Here is a 17,394-nt window from a genome sequence, read left to right as displayed (position 1 = left end):
TGCTCTTGTGGGGGTGGAAAGTTCTATAGATGTCTGCTAGGTCTATTTGGCTTATAGTGTTATTCAAGTCTTGTACTTTTTTGTTGATTATCTGCCTAGTGGTTCTAACCATCATGGAACACGGAGTATTGAATTCTACAAACTTATTGTTGCACTGTCCATTTCTTTAGTTAGTTTTTGCTTCATGTTTTGTGGAGCTCTGTTAGGTTCATATATGTTTATGATGTTTATGTCTTCCTGATGGATTGTTTTATATTATAAAAAGTTACTTTGTCTCTAGTAACCATTTCTGTCTTTTTTTTTTTTTGACATTTATTTATTTCGACATTTATTTATTTTTGAGACAGAGAGAGAGCGCATGAACAGGGGAGGGTCAGAGAAAGAGGGAGACACAGAATCTGAAACAGGCTCCAGGTTCTGAGCCTTCAGCACAGAGCCCAACGCGGGGCTCGAACCCACGGACCGCAAGATCATGACCTGAGCCGAAGTCAGCCGCTTAACCGACTGAGCCACCCAGGCGCCCCACCATTTCTGCCTTAAAGTCTATTTTATCTGACATCAGTGTGGACACTGTAGCTCTCTTTTGATATATGTGACTTTGAATCTAAATTGTGTCTCTTAGAGATAGTGAATGGCTGGGCCATGGGTTTTTATCCATTTTGGTAATCCCTGCCTTTTTTGATTTTTTTTTTTTTAATGGTTGCTGTGGGGATTATAATTAACATCTTAAAACAATCTAGTTCAGATTAATAACTTTAGTAGTATGCAAAATTTTGCTCCTACTAAGCTCCATTTGTGGAACTCCTCCTTTGTGTTACTATTGTCATATAAATTACATCTTTGGGCGCCTGGGTGGCACAGTCGGTTAAGCGTCCGACTTCAGCCAGGTCACGATCTCGCGGTCTGTGAGTTCGAGCCCCACGTCAGGCTCTGGGCTGATGGCTCAGAGCCTGGAGCCTGTTTCCGATTCTGTGTCTCCCTCTCTCTCTGCCCCTCTCTGTCCCAAAAATAAATAAACGTTGAAAAAAAAAAATTAAAAAAAAAAATTACATCTTTATGCATCATAAGCCTGATCAACACTTTTTGATTATTGCTCTTTGTAGTTGCCTTCTAAATCAGGAAGAGAAGAATGTTACAAAAATACACTTAGACTGTCCTTGCATACTGACCTGTGTGTTTACTTTTAATGGTGTGTTTTATTTCTTTGTTTGGATTTCAGTTACTGTTGTGTCTTTTCATTTCAGCCTGAAGGATTCCCTTTAGTATTTCTTGTAGGACAGGTCTGGTAGCAGTGATTTCCACTGGGTGATTTGTCTGTAAATCTGAGAGTGGTTTAATTTCTCCCTTACTTAGGAAGGTTAGTTTTGCTGGATACAGAATTCTTAGTTGACAGTCTGTTTCAGGACTTTGAGTATGCCTTCCTACTGCCTTCCATGGTTTCTGATGACAAATCAGCTGTCATGTCATTGAGGATTTCTTCTGTGTGATGGGTTGCAGCTCTTGTGTTTCTTTCAAGATTCATTTGTCTTTGACTTCTGAAAGTGTGACTGTGAAGCTTCCAGGTGAGGGCTTTGAGTTTATTTGGGTTCTTTGAGCTTCTTGGATGTGTAGATGCCTATTCATCAAGTTTGGGAAGTCTGGGGCTATTATTTCTAGAAATGCCTTGTTTTTGTTTCTTCTCCTTCTTAGATTCCCATTATTTTTACGTTGTTACACTTGATGCTGTCCCACTGGTCTCTGTGAATGTTCATTATCCTTCATTTTTGTTTGTTTGTTTGTTTCTTAGATTGGATAGTCTCAATTTCACCAATTCTGCCTGCTCACTTGGGCTACTGAGCCCCTCGAGTGAATTTTTCATTTCAGTTATACCTTTAACCTCCAGAATTTACGTTTTGTTTACTTCTATAATTTCTAGTTGTTTATTGGTGTTCTTTGGTGGGAAAGTATTCACATACTGTCCTTTAATTTTTTTCGACATGATTTCCTTTCGTTCTTCGAACATTATCTATAAAGCCACTTTAAGGTCTTTAGAAGTCCAAGATCTGGGCTTCCTTCAGTTTCCACTGACTACTTTTTCCCCTGTTTATCTAGTTTTATAGTTTTTTGTTGGAAACTGAGTCTTTAAAATAATGTGGCAACTCTGGGCATCAGATTCCCTCTCTGTCTTCCCCTTGGTTTGTTGTTGTTCTCTGTGTTACTACACTTCTGGACAAATACTTTAAAGTCTGTTGGATGCCGCCAGTAACCAGTAGCCCTGGTTAGCTACTACCTGGACAGACAGTCCTTAGATCACTGCAGAAAGTCTCCCATCCTTTGTCCAGCATCCACATTGTGTGCTGGGGGGTGTGCCACCACTTCCTGTTTGCTCTGATCCCTAATCACAGGTAAGAAATTAGGATCCTCTCAGGCCTTTCTTGGGCTAGCATATGGTGCTGCACATGCATGTGGCCTTCTACATCCTCAGGAACACGGTAGACCTTTTCAAAGCCCACCGTCAACATTTCACGCACTACTTTTCCTTTTTAGTTTTTTGGCCAGTGTCTTGTTGGTTCCAGCTGAAAGTGCTTCATAGGTGCCTGCTGACTGTTTTCATCAAATGGAAGCCCAGGGGGAGGGCTTCCCTGCTCAGCAAACTACATCAGATCCAATCATGCCAGCCCAGAGGATGGGGCTTTTGGGCGGGGGCTCCAAACCTACTTGGCCCCTCTCAGTGGTTACTACGCTGCTGGGTTTTAAGGCTAGGGGAGAGAGGGATGGGACGTAAGTTAGAATGCCACAAAGCTCACTTTTCTTCCTGAGATTCAGACTTGTTCTTGAGTCTGTCCGTCATGAGCTGTTACAGCCTTTGGTTATTTTCCAGAATTCTGAAACCGTTGATTACAACCATTTTTGCTAGTGTTCTCCCTACATTAAAGAAGTGCAGTTTTGGAAGTGCTCTTCTCACATTCTGGAAGTGCTTTCTACCCCACTCCTTTTGGAGTAAAGTTTATGGTAAGGTCCGTGCAGTCATGGCGGGTGGTTCCTGTCTGTTAGTGTGTTTTGTGTTAAGGTAAGCAAGTGAAGCCAAGTGTAGTATTCTCGTGGAAACTCCTAAAATCGATGCTTTTGGTACATGAGTAATAGCAGATGCGTTGTAATCAAGGAATGTGGTCACAGAGGTGATCACTGCTCATGGGTTTATAACTGGATAAAGCCAGATATCCATGGATTTTCCTGGCCTTTACAGTGTGGGAGGCTGTGCAGGGACACTGAAAGATGAGGTCCCCGTGTGTCCTGAGAGCCTGGGCTGCGGAGCCTTAAATTTGGTTCTTCTCTCCCCAGACGACCTACCGAAGCCACAGATCATCACCCAGCCAGAGCCCACCATGGCCGTGGTTGGCAAGGACATCCGCTTCACGTGCTCGGCAGCTAGCAGCAGCAGCTCCCCGATGACCTTTGCCTGGAAGAAGGACAACGAGGTCCTGCCCAATGCCGACATGGAGAACTTTGCCCACGTGCGCGCGCAGGATGGGGTGGTGATGGAGTACACCACGATCCTGCACCTGCGCCGTGTCACTTTCGGGCACGAGGGCCGCTATCAGTGTGTCATCACCAACCACTTCGGCTCCACCTACTCACACAAGGCCAGGCTCGTCGTGAATGGTGAGGAAGTGCTCTTTGCCCTGGTGTAAGAGTCCTGCACATCCACACAGGAACGATGCAGATGGGAGATGCCTAAGCTTCACTGGGATATTACTGTCCAGTCGGCCCCAGAGCGTGTTTTATAGATTGAAGTTATTCTCAGTGAATTGTCTGTTTTGGTTTTGGTGACTTTTTTATCCGGTTGCTAAGTGACACGAAGGGCCCCATCCTTGCATTTTTATACATTTGTTCTCCACCACCCATGATGTTTGGTGTCCAGGTTCCAAGCATGTGCCCTGATTGTGGGGAAGCTCCTGACCTCTGAGTAGATGGCCACGGAGCCTGTGGACTGCCAGCCCGATAGGATGGCCCTGGGGTGTTTGATGAGGAGTTTTTACTCTGCAACCAGCTTTAGAGCCTATCAAGCTGGCTTTTTTCAGGGCTTATTTCAGGGCTATTGTTGCAGTCAGTTTAGGGCAGAAGAAGAGAAGTTAATAGCTGGAATAGTTAAGCACCGCCCCCCCAAAGTAACCTGGTAAGGTTTTCCTGATTATTAAGCCTCCAGTTAAGAAGTGCTGGAACCACTGTCTTTAAGCCCTCACAGACCACAGGAAAACACATTCTTTACCCCACTGTGGCCTGTTGTCTTGGCTTATTCTGAACGAGTGTTCTTTATGAAAAACTCAGTGAACTGTTAGACTTTTCCAGCAAAGTAACCTCGATGGGAACGGCAGCGATGCCTGGCGTGTGGCTGGATGTTTCCCCGTGTCAGGGAAGTCTTGGCCGAAATAAGCTGGTGTATACTTGAGCTCGCGTGGGTGCAGTACTGTGGCCCCAACACCAAGTCTCCACCACAGGTGTCTTTGGGAGGTACATGCCGTCCTGTTACTCTGCTCAGGTTGAGGGCATGTCACTCTCCCTGCCGTAATCGTGTCTTGCCGGAACAGATCATTTGTATTTCCCAGGCTCTATTCTGTTGCTTAATTAAGGCAGTCATGTGTCAGACCCTAGTATTTACCAAGTGTCCCCACATCGACAGCCATGTGAGAAACAAAAGGCCAAACGCTTCATGAAGTCTTCATTTGAGGGGAAGACAGCCAGGCTCAGGTGAACAAGGGCGGCCCATAGAAGGGAGAGGCGGGCAGTTTGGGGAAGCCTGCCGCTCTTCCCTCAAAGATGGCACGAGTGGTTCTAAGGAGACGTTGGCACGAAGGGTGCCCAGGGGACACGGGGACACAGAGCAGGAGGTCTTCTTGGCAGAGGGTCGTCCGGGCCTTTCCATCCGGCTTTCCCATGACGCGAGCCTGACCGTACATCATATGTATTTTGCAGTGTTGCCATCATTCACCAAAATACCCCACGACATCGCCATCCGGACGGGCACGATGGCCCGCCTTGAGTGTGCTGCCACCGGCCACCCCAACCCCCAGATCGCTTGGCAGAAGGACGGAGGCACAGATTTCCCCGCTGCTCGCGAACGACGCATGCACGTCATGCCCGATGACGACGTGTTTTTCATCACGGACGTGAAAATAGATGACATGGGGGTTTACAGCTGCACCGCCCAGAACTCGGCCGGCACCGTTTCAGCCAATGCCACTCTGACAGTCTTAGGTCCGACCGCTCATACGCGGAGTACATAAGGGCACGTGGGTGTGGAAGAGGGGCTTCAGGTGCCAGACACCTAGAGGCCAGGTTCTCCGAGGGTGGAGCCTACAGGTGGAGTGGCGTGTGGTGTGCTGGTTCTGTTGGTTTCAAATTTTGAGTTGCTTTCTGATATTCTCTTCAAGTGGTTTTGTTTTTTTTCTGTTTTTTTTTTGTTTAAGATCCACAGTGAATTAGAGTATAGGGCTTTGGTATGGAACATTGTAGAACTGCCCTTACGCTGGCTGGGTGTGGCCTGCTTTAGAAGCAGAAGTGTGGCACAGGGCAGGTGGGGGACAGTAGGGGCTCCTGTGGCTCAAGGTCACTTCCTCCTCCTTGTGGGAGCCACCCCCCCACAATGGGAAAGATTTAGTTACTGTGGTAGGTCTTCTGAAAAGCTTGCCAGTCTGATAACGATCTCATAGGGCATTTCATTGACATGCTGGACTGTTCTTTGCCCAGAAGACAAGGCAGGCCCGTAGAATAACCGGAAGGCTTCCTCTAACTTCCTGCAGAAACCCCGTCCTTGGTGGTGCCTCTGGAAGACCGTGTGGTGTCCATGGGAGAAACGGTGGCTCTCCAGTGCAAGGCGACCGGGAGCCCTGCGCCCCGCATCACCTGGTTCAAGGGGAACCGCCCTCTGAGCCTCACCGAACGCCACCACTTCACCCCCGGCAACCAGCTGCTGGTGGTTCAGAACGTGGTGGTGGAGGACGCGGGCCAGTACACCTGCGAGATGTCCAATGCCCTGGGCACGGAGCGCGCCCACAGCCAGCTGAGCATCTTGCCCACTCCTGGCTGCAGGAAGGATGGGACCACCGTGGGCATCTTCACCATCGCTGTGGTGTGCAGTATTGTCCTGACGTCCCTGGTCTGGGTGTGCATCATCTACCAGACCAGGAAGAAGAGTGAGGAATACAGTGTCACCAACACAGGTTAGCCACTGCTGACTGAGTTTATTTTCAGGGCAGGAGAAAAGCAGGGATCGCTGTGGAGGAGGCCGGGTCCAGAGGCGCCCCATTGCATGGTGGCCACGTGGTGGCTTGTTGCTGCAGTGACCTGATGGTGTTGTGGTTCTCTTGGCATCATTGCTCTTTCTGGTGGCCTCAGGCCTCCAACTGCCACACTGTTTTTACACCCAGGTGGAAAGGAAGGCTAAGCTGGGCCCTGCAGACAGTCTCTCTGCACAGCCTGGGCCGCTGCTGGTGGCCGTGCTGTGTCTGGGCTTGATACTGAACAAGTGTTTCATTTCCTATCCCCACGAAGGATTGGGACACCTGGTATCTGACTGTCCTGTCTCCTCGCAGATGAAACCATTGTGCCACCAGATGTTCCAAGCTACCTGTCTTCTCAGGGGACTCTTTCTGACCGACAGGAAACTGTGATCAGGACTGAGGGTGGCCATCAGGCCAATGGGCACATCGAGAGCAACGGTAAGGGCTCCAAGCCTGATGTGATCTTGTCCTCAGGAGCTGGAGGTGGCCTCTGGCCCCTTCCCGGGGCAGGTGTGTGGCCTTAGGTTGAGCACAGCTGACCTAGAAGGCTGGCAGACTCCAGCCTTCTGTTACATCTTTGTTGGCTCTTCCCTGTGTAAGTTTTGCAGGGTTTTAAAAGTCCAGACCGCAGGAGGTTGCTTTATAAGGGGCTCAGGATCTCCTAGTCGGGATAGGGTAGGCTTGAAAGAAGAGGTCCAACAGGACATGACAGGGCCTGAAACCAACCCATAGGGAAAGGGCCTAGGCCTGCGCTGTAGTCCGGTCCCTGCTACTAGAGTGGTCTGCCCGGCGAGCCTCCTCCACGGGGGAGACTGTTGGGGACAAGTTTATTCTTAGAATTGCTCACCACCATGGCTCTGCACACTGGAAGGCCTGACTGCTGGGAAGCCTATTACAAAATGTTTCTTGCTGGTCCGCCCAGGCACCTACCTCTGTCAAGAACATTGTAAGAAGGACTATTCTGGTAGCCTTGCCCATTGTTCTCCTAAAGCTTACTCTGAAAAGGTAAGTCTGGCATTTCTAACTGTGGGAATCTACTACAGGTGTCTGTCCAAGAGACACAAGCCTCTTTTCAGAGGTGGACACTCATGGCATGACGTGCAGGCAGCCCAAGCCCTGTGCTGGTTATAACAAGGAGCCCTGGGCCATGACCGAGAAAGCCCAGCGGAGACCTGGCCCACAGAAGATGGGTAAGAGATGCTTTTATCCGGAATAGTCTTTGGTTCTTAAAATTTGGGTTGACTTGCTCATTAAATGAAAGGGAAAGAGGAATTAATGGTCTCAGAATTTGGTATTCAGTGTGTAAACAGGAAGCTGTGGTCTGGCTCTCATAATTCTGGAGTAGGAGGTGTCTTACATCAGTCTGTGGTATGGTGATCCTGGGCTTGAAGTTTCCAGATTTACGAGCAATTTGAGTAAAGAGCATGGCCCAAACTGAAGAACCTTTTCACCAGGGTATTTCTGATCAAGGTGCCTCCTGCCCCTACATGGTATGTCATAACAGTAGGGCCACTCGCTCTGATACAGAAATTAATCTGAAATGTTGAAACGTGGAGGACCCCACTCTTCGTTAATGACTTCCTGTTTGCCCAGGCCTTTTTCTGTGACCATAATTGGGAGAGAGAGGACTTCCACAGCGTTGGTCTAAGCAGGGCTGCAGCCTCACAGCAGGGGACTTCAGCTCCCTCTCCTGTGTGGGGACGCACACTTCGGTGGCCATGGCTCTAATCCGGCTCTGGCTTGGCCCTGCAGAGCACAGCCGCCTGGTTGTGTGCGGTGACTACACCACTGACCCGGACAGCAGTTGCAAGGAACAAGCGTCCCGTCCTCAGCCTGTGCCCAGAGACCATACACAGGCAGGTACGCTAAGCGGCCCGGAGCCCAGTCCGAGTGACCGAGAACATTCTCCGCACCATCTGACTGGTGGGACTGTTGACGGGTCCCGCGCCGACTGCAGGGGGTCCCTCTACCCCAGTAACCACGACAGAATGCCAGCCTCCTTGAAGAAAAAGCCCACAGCACCTCTGGATGGAAAAGGTAGATGTTCAGTGTCTTCCAGGGAGTTCCCGGCAGGTGGGTGGGGGCAGGGCAGCAGCCAGACTGGAGGCTCTGACGCGTCCTCTCCTTTCTCACAGGGGCGTCTTCTTGGACTTTAGCAAGGTTGTGTGAGTCAGACTCCGTGGACCTCCAGCCTCCCTTGACATTAACTCCAGGCAGTCCTGAGCTCACAGAAGCCTCCTCGGGCTGTCCCGACATCCCCGGCGAAGGCCAGCACTTGCTTTACAATGGACACCTCCCCAAAGCATGTGACTCCGGTCCCGAGTACCCACCACTGACAGGACAGCCACCCGGGAAACGGGGCATGCCCCTGCTCTTTGCACCGAAAATCTAGGCTTTGTCTACCTCAGCTCTTGTGTCCGTCTCTACAGGAAAGAGGTAGGAGAGGCTGTGAGGAAGCTTGGGTTCAAGCGTCACTGATGTGTACATAGGTTTTAAACTTCCATGTGGAGTATCCGTAGTGTAAAGGACTTGCAGCCACAGCACAGAACTGCCAGAGGCTGTTGTGTACAAAACAGAAAAGTATTTGATACCATTGTACATAAGAGTTTTCAGAGATTTCATATATATTATATATCTTTTGCAGAGGCTATTTTAATCTTTAGTGCATGGTTAACAAAGAAATCATACAATTTTGACAATATTATTTTTCCTATCAGGTTGCTGTTTAATTTGGGGAGGGGGGATGGTTCTGGTGCCTTAATGCATGGATGGAATTTCTAGAAGCTAAAAACCACATTTGCTCCCAGGAGTTTCTGGTGGGTGGGAAGGATGGAAAAGTCCTTGGATTCGTATTGCACTTCACAGGACAGACCCCCCCCAGCCTGCTTTCCCGCCACAGCCGTCGTCTGCGTGGGAATGAACTTCCTGTCAGTATTGCTCCTGTGTGGAGGCTGTTGGAGCTCACCCCCCACCCCTGCAGAGTCCCGAGACGCCCACGTCACGTACCTTTGCCATATGTGACTTTTTTCTTGTAAGTTCCTCGCCAAGCAGAAGGGGGGTGAACCCACCACAAGCATCTGTTCCAAACAACTGAGCACCGCCTTTCTTCCTTCCGTGAGAAAAGCAAATGTGGTGGTTGTATCACTCGAATGTCATTTGAGGCTTTTTAATAAGATAGAGGCTGCTGGTGTTGGTACCTGTGGATTTTTTCAATAGTGCTGTTTTAGTTCTGCCAATATCCTTAATACTGTGTTGACCGCAGGGGAGGAAAAGGATCGAGTCCTTACTTTTCAGGGCTAGCTTCTCTCTACTGAGGATCCGGGGCATGTCTGTCCACACCCTTCCCTCCCATAGCCGACCCGGGCTGGGACTGTACGAGGTTAGGCCCCGCACCTGGGTATACTTGCACTTTTGAGACCCGAAGCTAACCATCTTGTGAGTGCCAATGTGTAGTTCAGGAAAACTGACATTGAAACAAGGTCCTTAAGATCTCGGAAAGCAAGTTCCTTTAGCGAAAAGGCTGAAGGCAGAGATTGACAAAAGGGTTGTTAAATTTCACTGTCTGATGTCATCACTGTTGCAAAAGGTAAGCACATTTAGAATTGTGTTCTCAACAGTCAACTGATTCATGTTACTTCCACAAAATATGTGAATTTGCTGCTTCTGAGAGGCAATGTGAAAGAGGAAGTATTACTTTTATGTACAAAGTTATTTATTTATAGAAATTTTGGTACAATGTACATTGAAAAACATGTAAAATATTGAAGTGTCTAACAAACGGTGTTGCAGTGTCTTTAATAAAGGTTCATTTATAAACGTTCATTGGGTGGCTGGGGTCATTTGTCTAGTGACATTGTAAACAGTATGTTCCATTCCAGAAACTCACAAACCAAATGCACTTATTCTGCCTTTAATTATCTTTTTTTTCCCCTAGAAAGGGGGAAATTTTTTTATGCGAAGCAAAATCCTATACTTTAGCCCCAGGGAGGATACACCACCACTAGATTCCTGAGATTTCTCTCTGAATTTTTCTAACACCTGGAGCTTATTAGTCAAGCTCTGAAATGGTGACCTCCCCTTCTAACTGCAGACAATAAACCTTCCCGATTAGGAACGAAGAAACCCTGCTCTGTTCCCCAGCCAGCCCAGGCCCCTGGGGAGGGGGGGGGCTCACGGGGAGCGGGGGTGGGGCTCAGCACCCTCCGCGGACGCACTGGGCCCACCTCGTCCCTGGAGCTGCAACTACGGGCTTGCTCTCACACACACCACGCCGGCCGGTGGCTCCTTCTCTGTAAACTCTGTAAAATAATACAACTGTGTGTTTTCGGGGGAAATCTGAGGGTAATTAAGAGCAGCAGCCCAGTTGCCTAATAGAATGCCGGCTATGCACCTGCAGTTCATGCTTTTTAAACAAAGCCCTAAGCTCTCACAATAGAGAGAAACCCACCCACGTGCACTTCTCCTGAGTCTCCTTCCTGTTCCCGGTCTAGCCATCCTTTCGGAAGGAGAACCCTCTCTGCCTTCTGCTGGCGTCCACTGGCAGGTGGCAGGAAGCTCAAGATCAGATACAGGTCAAATGACGGCTCTGAGCAGCCTGGACTCGGCATCACCAAACTTATTTATTGACGGGTTCTGAGAAAATGGTCACAAGTACCACTGTGGACACGGTCCTCTTGGCGATCTGGCAGACAGGCGGCAGCCGACGTTCCAGCCAGCCTGGAGCAGGCAAGACATCCTCAAGGTCCTATCCTCACACACAGGGGCGCAGTGCAGGAGGTTCAGATGGGCGAGCAGCTGCTCGCCGGAAGGGAGCCCGTGCGCACAGCAGCCCCCTTTCTGGAGAGAAATGCATGTGGGGCCGTCCTGGATTCAGGGGCTCCCTCTGCCAAGTTCCAATAACAAGCTGCGGGTTTGGTCATAAGCACCAAGAAAGATGAAGCCTCCCAGACTGATGGCTGCCGTTCGAGGGAAGACACCTGCAAATAATCTAGGGAAGGGAAAAAGCAGGAAAGATTTTTTTTTAAATTGGTGTGTGTTAGAAAGGTTAAATTCCAACACCCACAGCTTGCTCAGCTCAACACACCAGGATCATTAAACCCCACACAGCACTTAAAACGTGTGCTTTTTCCTTTCAGAATGGCACTAAATTACATTCCCAAGTAGACTTGTTGAAGTCTGGGTCCAGCTGTTTGCTGGCTAACGTGGCTCGGTACCAAACAGCTTATTTGGGAGCCTCGCAATTAGGTCCAGTAATTAGCCAAGAAACAAGAACTCTGTCCCCACAGCAGTCCTGCGGAAAACTTCCAGACTGGCTCTTTGAGAGATGGAGAAACAGACTTTTGTAAAGGAGTCAAAGGCCTGACTCCTCGGGTGGGCGCGGCCAGCCACAGCGATGGAAGGCGGGCTCGGGTGTTGGAGATCTTCCCCACGACTCTGCCTGCCCCCTCCCAGTGACTCAGTTGCATTTGGTCCTTAGAGGCCCACGGATGTGACACCAGAACAGGGAGGCCGATCTCCATGGAGTCCCTGTTTGTCTTCTCCTTTGAGAAAGGACAAGAAAGGTGAACGGGCTAGGCAGAGTGCACGTCCCCCCAGGTTCTGTCCCCATGCACACGAGGCCAGTCGGTGGCACGACTTTGGAACCAAGAAAGGCCAAGTCAAAGAATGTTACTGGGGGTGTGAAGTGGAGCTTCACTCTTTAAGAGCCATCCTGTAGCTGTGCCCCGGTAACCGTTCAGAGGTGTTCATCCTGGCATTGCTGGTACCAGAGAAACTGCAAACCCCCGCTGGTGACACAAATTCTGGTGCCATGTCCACACGGGGGGACACTACGCAGCCGGTAAAAATGAGGTAGGCCCTGGGATCCACGACCGAAAATCCAACAGGTTCTGACAAAAGTCCCAAAGCCGTGTGTGTCATCTGATTGTGCGGCAGGGATGGGCCCTAAACTCTCTCCCGGGGGCAGGATTAGAGGAAACACCCCCTATCTTTCTCGAATGACTGAGTCTTCTTACCAAAAGCATTTACTTTTTAAGCAGAAAAAATCAGAACTAGCGGACTTCTAAGCGAGAAGACTTTGGCTCGGGCCCAGGTCAGGGCCCAAACATACAGGTCAGGTTATGTGAAAAGGACATAACCTTTTAAACAGGAAAAAATGTCCACAATGGTGGACAATGGTGACTGGCCAAGACGGTGGACAGGAAACAAAGCCCCCACCGCCTGGTTTCTGCACACACCTGCTGGGAGAGGTCAGTTGGCCTGCCCTCTGAATGGCGTGCTTAGCACTTCTGAGGAAAATGGGACTGAGCATTAGGGGGCCCTTACTACTTTTGTTAGCTGAGTAAGGATTTAAATCATGAAGTAAAATCCCACAGATGAAACGAGAACCTCTTCTCTAGAAGCAACCATGAAAACTATACAAGGAAAAAAGTTGTCTGCCTCAGCATGATGCAGATCGTTCTTGCAGAAGGTGGTAGGTGAAGACAAAACTCCTCCATTACCACACGGAGGCCACTGGGACCTTGTGGCCCCAAACAGGGATTACTCCTGTTGCCCCACCTACAAAGAGAAGGGTGCCGGGAGGAAGGTCAGCAGAAGCTGAGATAGGAGACCACTTAGGCCACGATATCCTCCCTCACGATCTGACTTCTGAAACCCGTGTCTTGGTGCAGCTTTTGCTGCTAATGAACTCAGCTGCTTCTGGCAAGAGGCAGATGGAAGCAGTTTATGGTCTCACCAGATGACAATTGAATCCATTAACATAATTATAGCCTTAAAGCAGAGTAATTTGTACAGTGAGCGCCCCAACCAGATGAGGAGGCAGAGACTTGAGTGGAGCGCGGCTGTGTTCTGGGGACCACAGATCAAACGAGGTAACAAGCGTACTGGGCAGAGCACGGGGCTCGGAGGGGGTGCACACGGGGCAGCAGCGGTTAAGACATAAAGGGCACAGTCAGGAAACACGAAAAGCCGGCTGCTTATTAACAGGACGAGTAGGAATGAACGATGCGGCACAAACGGGCGTCCCGTCTACTTTCCGGCTGTTGGACTGAATGAGCATGTGGTCTTTTTATTTTGGAGAAACCAGTTTGCCCTAGAGCCTGTATTCCAAGTCTGTGCCAGAACACAGCCTTCCCCTGTGTGAACCAACACAGAGATCAAAAAGCGCCCCCACTTCACCCTGAGAGGCCAGCAGGGCCTCACGGCCGCCAGGGAAGCTACCTGCCAGGATCCAGAACACTCAGGAACGCAGCAGGTGTGTTCAGAGGCAGCAGGGAGGGCCCGCAGGGCTGTGTCGGAGCCGGACAGAAGAGGCAGCCCGAGACCCCGTCGGGGCTGAGGACACCCAGGGCCGCTGGGAGGGCAGCCGCCCACGTGGGCAGGGATTTGCTTTGTTTGCGTTCAGTTAAAATCTTTTGTCTAATTATTCGTTGCCTTCTATCGTCTTACTAGGAAGCTAATAAAACTATCATTTCTTAAATGACGAGCGTGGCTGCTTGAAACGGGCTGCCAAGGACCACAGTGTGTATGCTAATGAGAGCCCAAGGCTTAAGAAGTAAGCAAAATTCCAAATTACCTTTCCAGGGGCCCGGAAAGGAAGGCTCGCGACACCCATCCTCTGCCGGAATTCTGGCGCTGCCGGGTCACATGACAGCAAGTAGACACCAGCACTGGGACAGGGAGGGATTCGTTTCAGTCATCTGCTCAAGGGAGCTCCTGCCTCTCAGGCTCCCGGTGGCCAGGGTTTTGCTGACCACACCACACCCACATGTCACCGCTTTCTCAAGAAAGGTGGACGCACCTGCAGCTCGATACCAACTCCACAGAGCAGAGGTGTGACCAGCAGTTGCCACAGAATCCAGTGTGAGCCACACGGGAAACAAAGCGGGGCAGTGAAATCGAGCACTGTGACTTTAGATTCCACAGAGCCATTGCGAGCACCATCTCTGTGTGGCCCACAACTACCTGGAACCCTGAGAATCTTTCACCCGCTAAATGAAAGGCTGCTCCAGAGCTTTCTCCTCCCACGCCACTTGGGTGTCCGTGTGAGATGTGTGTCGGGACCGGCGTGTCTGTGCTGCGAGCAATCGCGTTCTCCCCTCCTCACGCTACGTTAGCTGTAAGCGGCCGGCCTGTGGCGCACAAGCCACCGCTCTGCCATGCCCTTGGTCGCCCTCAAGCGTCCCTTTCTGGTAAACCCAGTCCTCCTCTCAGAACCCGGAAGTCTGTCAGGCAACCAGCATCGGTACCTCAGGGCCGCCGCACACAAAAAACCACCCAACAGGACCTACTTTTGCAACTAACGGTTGCAAATTTTGAAGAGAATGGGGCCGTTCTCCTGCAAAAACCTTACCTGGGGCCTGACCTATGTGCCCCACTTTCCCCAACTATCATCTAGCCGAAAGAAAAGCCTGTCGAATGCACACGACACGGCGATCAGATCGAGTCACCCACACGGCACTACGATGAGGAGGTGGCGCTGCCACGGATGGGCTGTCCCCACCGGCCACACCCTGTCAACAGGCTCACTCCTGGCCCTGCAAGAGGCGGCCGCAAGCTGTGCTCTCTCAGGAAAACCCCTCGTAGGTCATTCCAAAGAGAACATGGTAATTTCACAGACTGTACGGATCCCAACGTTTAGACATGTTTACAGACTGCAAAAGCAAGGTGAAAGCAAGCTTTGCAAGGGAAGCATCTTAGGACGTGATGCTTGCAGGGTGAGGCACTGAGGGGAAAAGAGAGAGGGTTGCAAGTGAGGAGCCACACACTGGGGCACTGAAAGTAATCTGTGACTGACGGCAGTTAAAAGTAGCCCCAACCCCAACTGCTTTCTTCTAAATGTTATGCTGGCTCACGTGCATTCCTGCATCACCTGACTGAGCCCGTCTGCTCAGAGCTGCAGCCCAGAACCGAGAGGGGGCCGAGCCTGCCGAGGCGCTCCAGTATCAAGATAGCCAAGGCCGGCAATCACTTGCTAGATGCCGCATCGACTCAAGGGCACATTGTCATCTCACACAGGCACCATCAAACGGGTTTTGTGCAATGTGAACAGAGACCCAACCAGGACGGGCAGGACGCAAAGCGGTTCCTGCTCAGGCTAAAGGAGGAAGAGCTGGGAAGAGAGGCAGGAAGGCAGTCGAACATTCCATCTTGCACTTACCCCGCCAGCCCCTGTGTCCGCCAGACCCCGTGCAGGGCAGAGAGCACATTCCCACTAGCGGTGCTGGAACCAACCTGCACGACAGGACAACAGACAGACAGGCCATTATCGTATGAAATCCCCCAAATGACGTCCTCAGATGCCTGGCCCCCAACCAGTGTCTTCTAGGACAGTATGAAGTAGACTGGGGACCTTCTTTGCAATCAGGACCCCAGGACCTCACCAGACCAGAAGCCCCTCCACTCAAGCCCACAGCTAGGCACTGACTGACAGGAAGCTACATTTCTAGGTTGGAGCCAGGCCTCATCTAGATAACTCACCAACAACTGTTTGACAGGAAAAAGACAGAAAGCAACAGTAACTGATCTGAGAAGAGAGGGGAGTATCAGTATAAGTAGCCCAATTATGAACTTATCGGAGCAGCTAATGACCACATTTAACGAAGAGTACTAGCAAGTTCAATTTAAAACAGGACCGATACTCAGGTTTGGCCTTGTCAACCTCCATACTAGATTTCCGCCCTTATGGCTGCACTTTTCCCTAATGGTATGTATGCCTCTTTCTTTTCTATTGTTTGGCCCCAGATAGGTTATGTGCATGGCATCCCATGAACCTCGGTCCAGACTGCTTTCTAACAATGTTTCTTTTCAATGAAAACTTTTCAAACAATTCTGACAACTGTCCTGATCCAGACGGTTGAGGCCAAGCATCATCTGAGTTCAGAGCCTCTAGCTTACCTGCGGCATTGGCGTGAAGCCAGTCAACTCTGGGAGCCTCAGGTCTGTCGCCCGTAAAAACAGAGGTCACTGGAAAGCAGTATTACCAGGCAGAGGCCCAGCTCTGATGCTTCTCACAGAACATCAGTGAGAATGTTTTCCTAAAGGTCAAAAGCTGTGGCGACACCGGTCATAGTGACGACTATGGACACTGTGCCGTCAACGTCAGTCATTCGTGCCTCGGCAGGGCAGCGTAAGGCTGCTGTTCTAGATCAGCGTTACCCTGCTCTTGGCCACTTACATACACGTGAGCCCTGGTGCTAATACACACAAACATCTGCTGTGTCTACGTTACATTTTACACTCACCTTTGCCAACATGATCCTTGTTTTTGCCACATCCAGAGGCGTGGTGACCACAGCTGCAAATCCACCTGTGCGTATAAAAATACCCGGCACGCAAAGGAGGTATTGTTAACTGTGTTACGTGGATGGCAGAACTTGTACTTTCTAATCCCTCGAAGCTCTGCCCAAATCACTTCCTTGTCATTGTGTCCACCTGACTCATTCCAGAAGAGGATGCACGCGTGCAAACTGCACACGCTCCACTGCTTTTGCAGTGACGCTGAACCACACGTAAGAGAGGTGACAGGAGAATGCTCTACACGCTCAGGGATAAAAACAAAAACAAGGCCCCGTATTTCACCTTGCTCGTGGGTGCAGCAGCAGACCTACGTGTGCACACGGTTGTGTGCCTGTGTTCACACACCCGCCGTCAGTATGAAAGGTTCGCCGCTCGCTGCGCTTCTCACGGGGCCCCCACCTTCTACGGAACACACTTGTTTGATGGGACTCCGAAACGCCTCTATCTTTTCTGGTCTCAGACAAAATGGGCAAACAGAGGTATGCAGATTGCTGTAGGGACTCTCGGTATTAATGGCTAAATTCTTCTGAGTTATAAGAGTATAAAGCTTTCTGTATCTCCAGGCTTCAGATAACAGGCCAAGCAGAGTAACGACATTTCTAGCCCTTTCTGCATCCTGTCAGTCGGTGCTGATTCAACAGGCAATCCTCCTACAGCTTCCTTCCCACCTTCTCTTCCACGGAATACCATGACTGCCAAACTGATTATTTTAATATCCATATCTGTGGACAGAGGAATTGGAGGATTTTTTTTTTTCAACAGAAACCACAGTAGATGATGTCGATATTTTATTAAGAGAAATACAAAGATGTATTTTAAAGCTGAAGAGGCCCTA

General features: G+C 50.1%; 2 protein-coding genes across 4 annotated transcripts in view; one reads left to right on the top strand and one right to left on the bottom strand.

The window, feature by feature from the left end:
* Positions 1–10,080, top strand: part of LRIG1 (leucine rich repeats and immunoglobulin like domains 1) — a 115,456-nt gene extending 105,376 nt beyond the window's left edge. Inside the window, exons 13-19 of the mRNA XM_043587892.1 lie at positions 3,322–3,642; positions 4,954–5,235; positions 5,781–6,200; positions 6,573–6,698; positions 7,304–7,450; positions 8,013–8,297; positions 8,396–10,080. Of these exons, the coding sequence (XP_043443827.1) occupies positions 3,322–3,642; positions 4,954–5,235; positions 5,781–6,200; positions 6,573–6,698; positions 7,304–7,450; positions 8,013–8,297; positions 8,396–8,652 (1,838 nt within the window). The 3' untranslated portion in view covers positions 8,653–10,080. The remainder of the gene's footprint in view (positions 1–3,321; positions 3,643–4,953; positions 5,236–5,780; positions 6,201–6,572; positions 6,699–7,303; positions 7,451–8,012; positions 8,298–8,395) is intronic.
* Positions 9,951–17,394, bottom strand: part of SLC25A26 (solute carrier family 25 member 26) — a 139,467-nt gene continuing 132,023 nt past the window's right edge. Inside the window, exons 8-11 of one of the 3 annotated variants that reach the window (XR_006298373.1) lie at positions 16,505–16,569; positions 15,421–15,494; positions 10,915–11,247; positions 9,951–10,558 (exon numbers count right to left, since the gene is read on the bottom strand). Coding sequence is in view for 2 of the 3 variants with exons in the window: in XM_043587893.1 (XP_043443828.1) it covers positions 11,176–11,247; positions 13,837–13,930; positions 15,421–15,494; positions 16,505–16,569 (305 nt within the window). In the remaining variant the exon portion in view is untranslated. Of the gene's footprint in view, positions 10,559–10,860; positions 11,248–13,836; positions 13,931–15,420; positions 15,495–16,504; positions 16,570–17,394 lie in introns of those variants that run through there. The other 2 variants (XM_043587893.1, XM_043587894.1) reach the window with 2 other exon arrangements.

Source organism: Prionailurus bengalensis, chromosome A2 (assembly GCF_016509475.1).
Source record: "Prionailurus bengalensis isolate Pbe53 chromosome A2, Fcat_Pben_1.1_paternal_pri, whole genome shotgun sequence".
In the NCBI taxonomy this organism is placed as follows: domain Eukaryota; kingdom Metazoa; phylum Chordata; class Mammalia; order Carnivora; family Felidae; genus Prionailurus; species Prionailurus bengalensis.
Note: the sequence above shows the minus strand (reverse complement) of the source record. Positions and strands in the feature narration are given on the sequence as shown.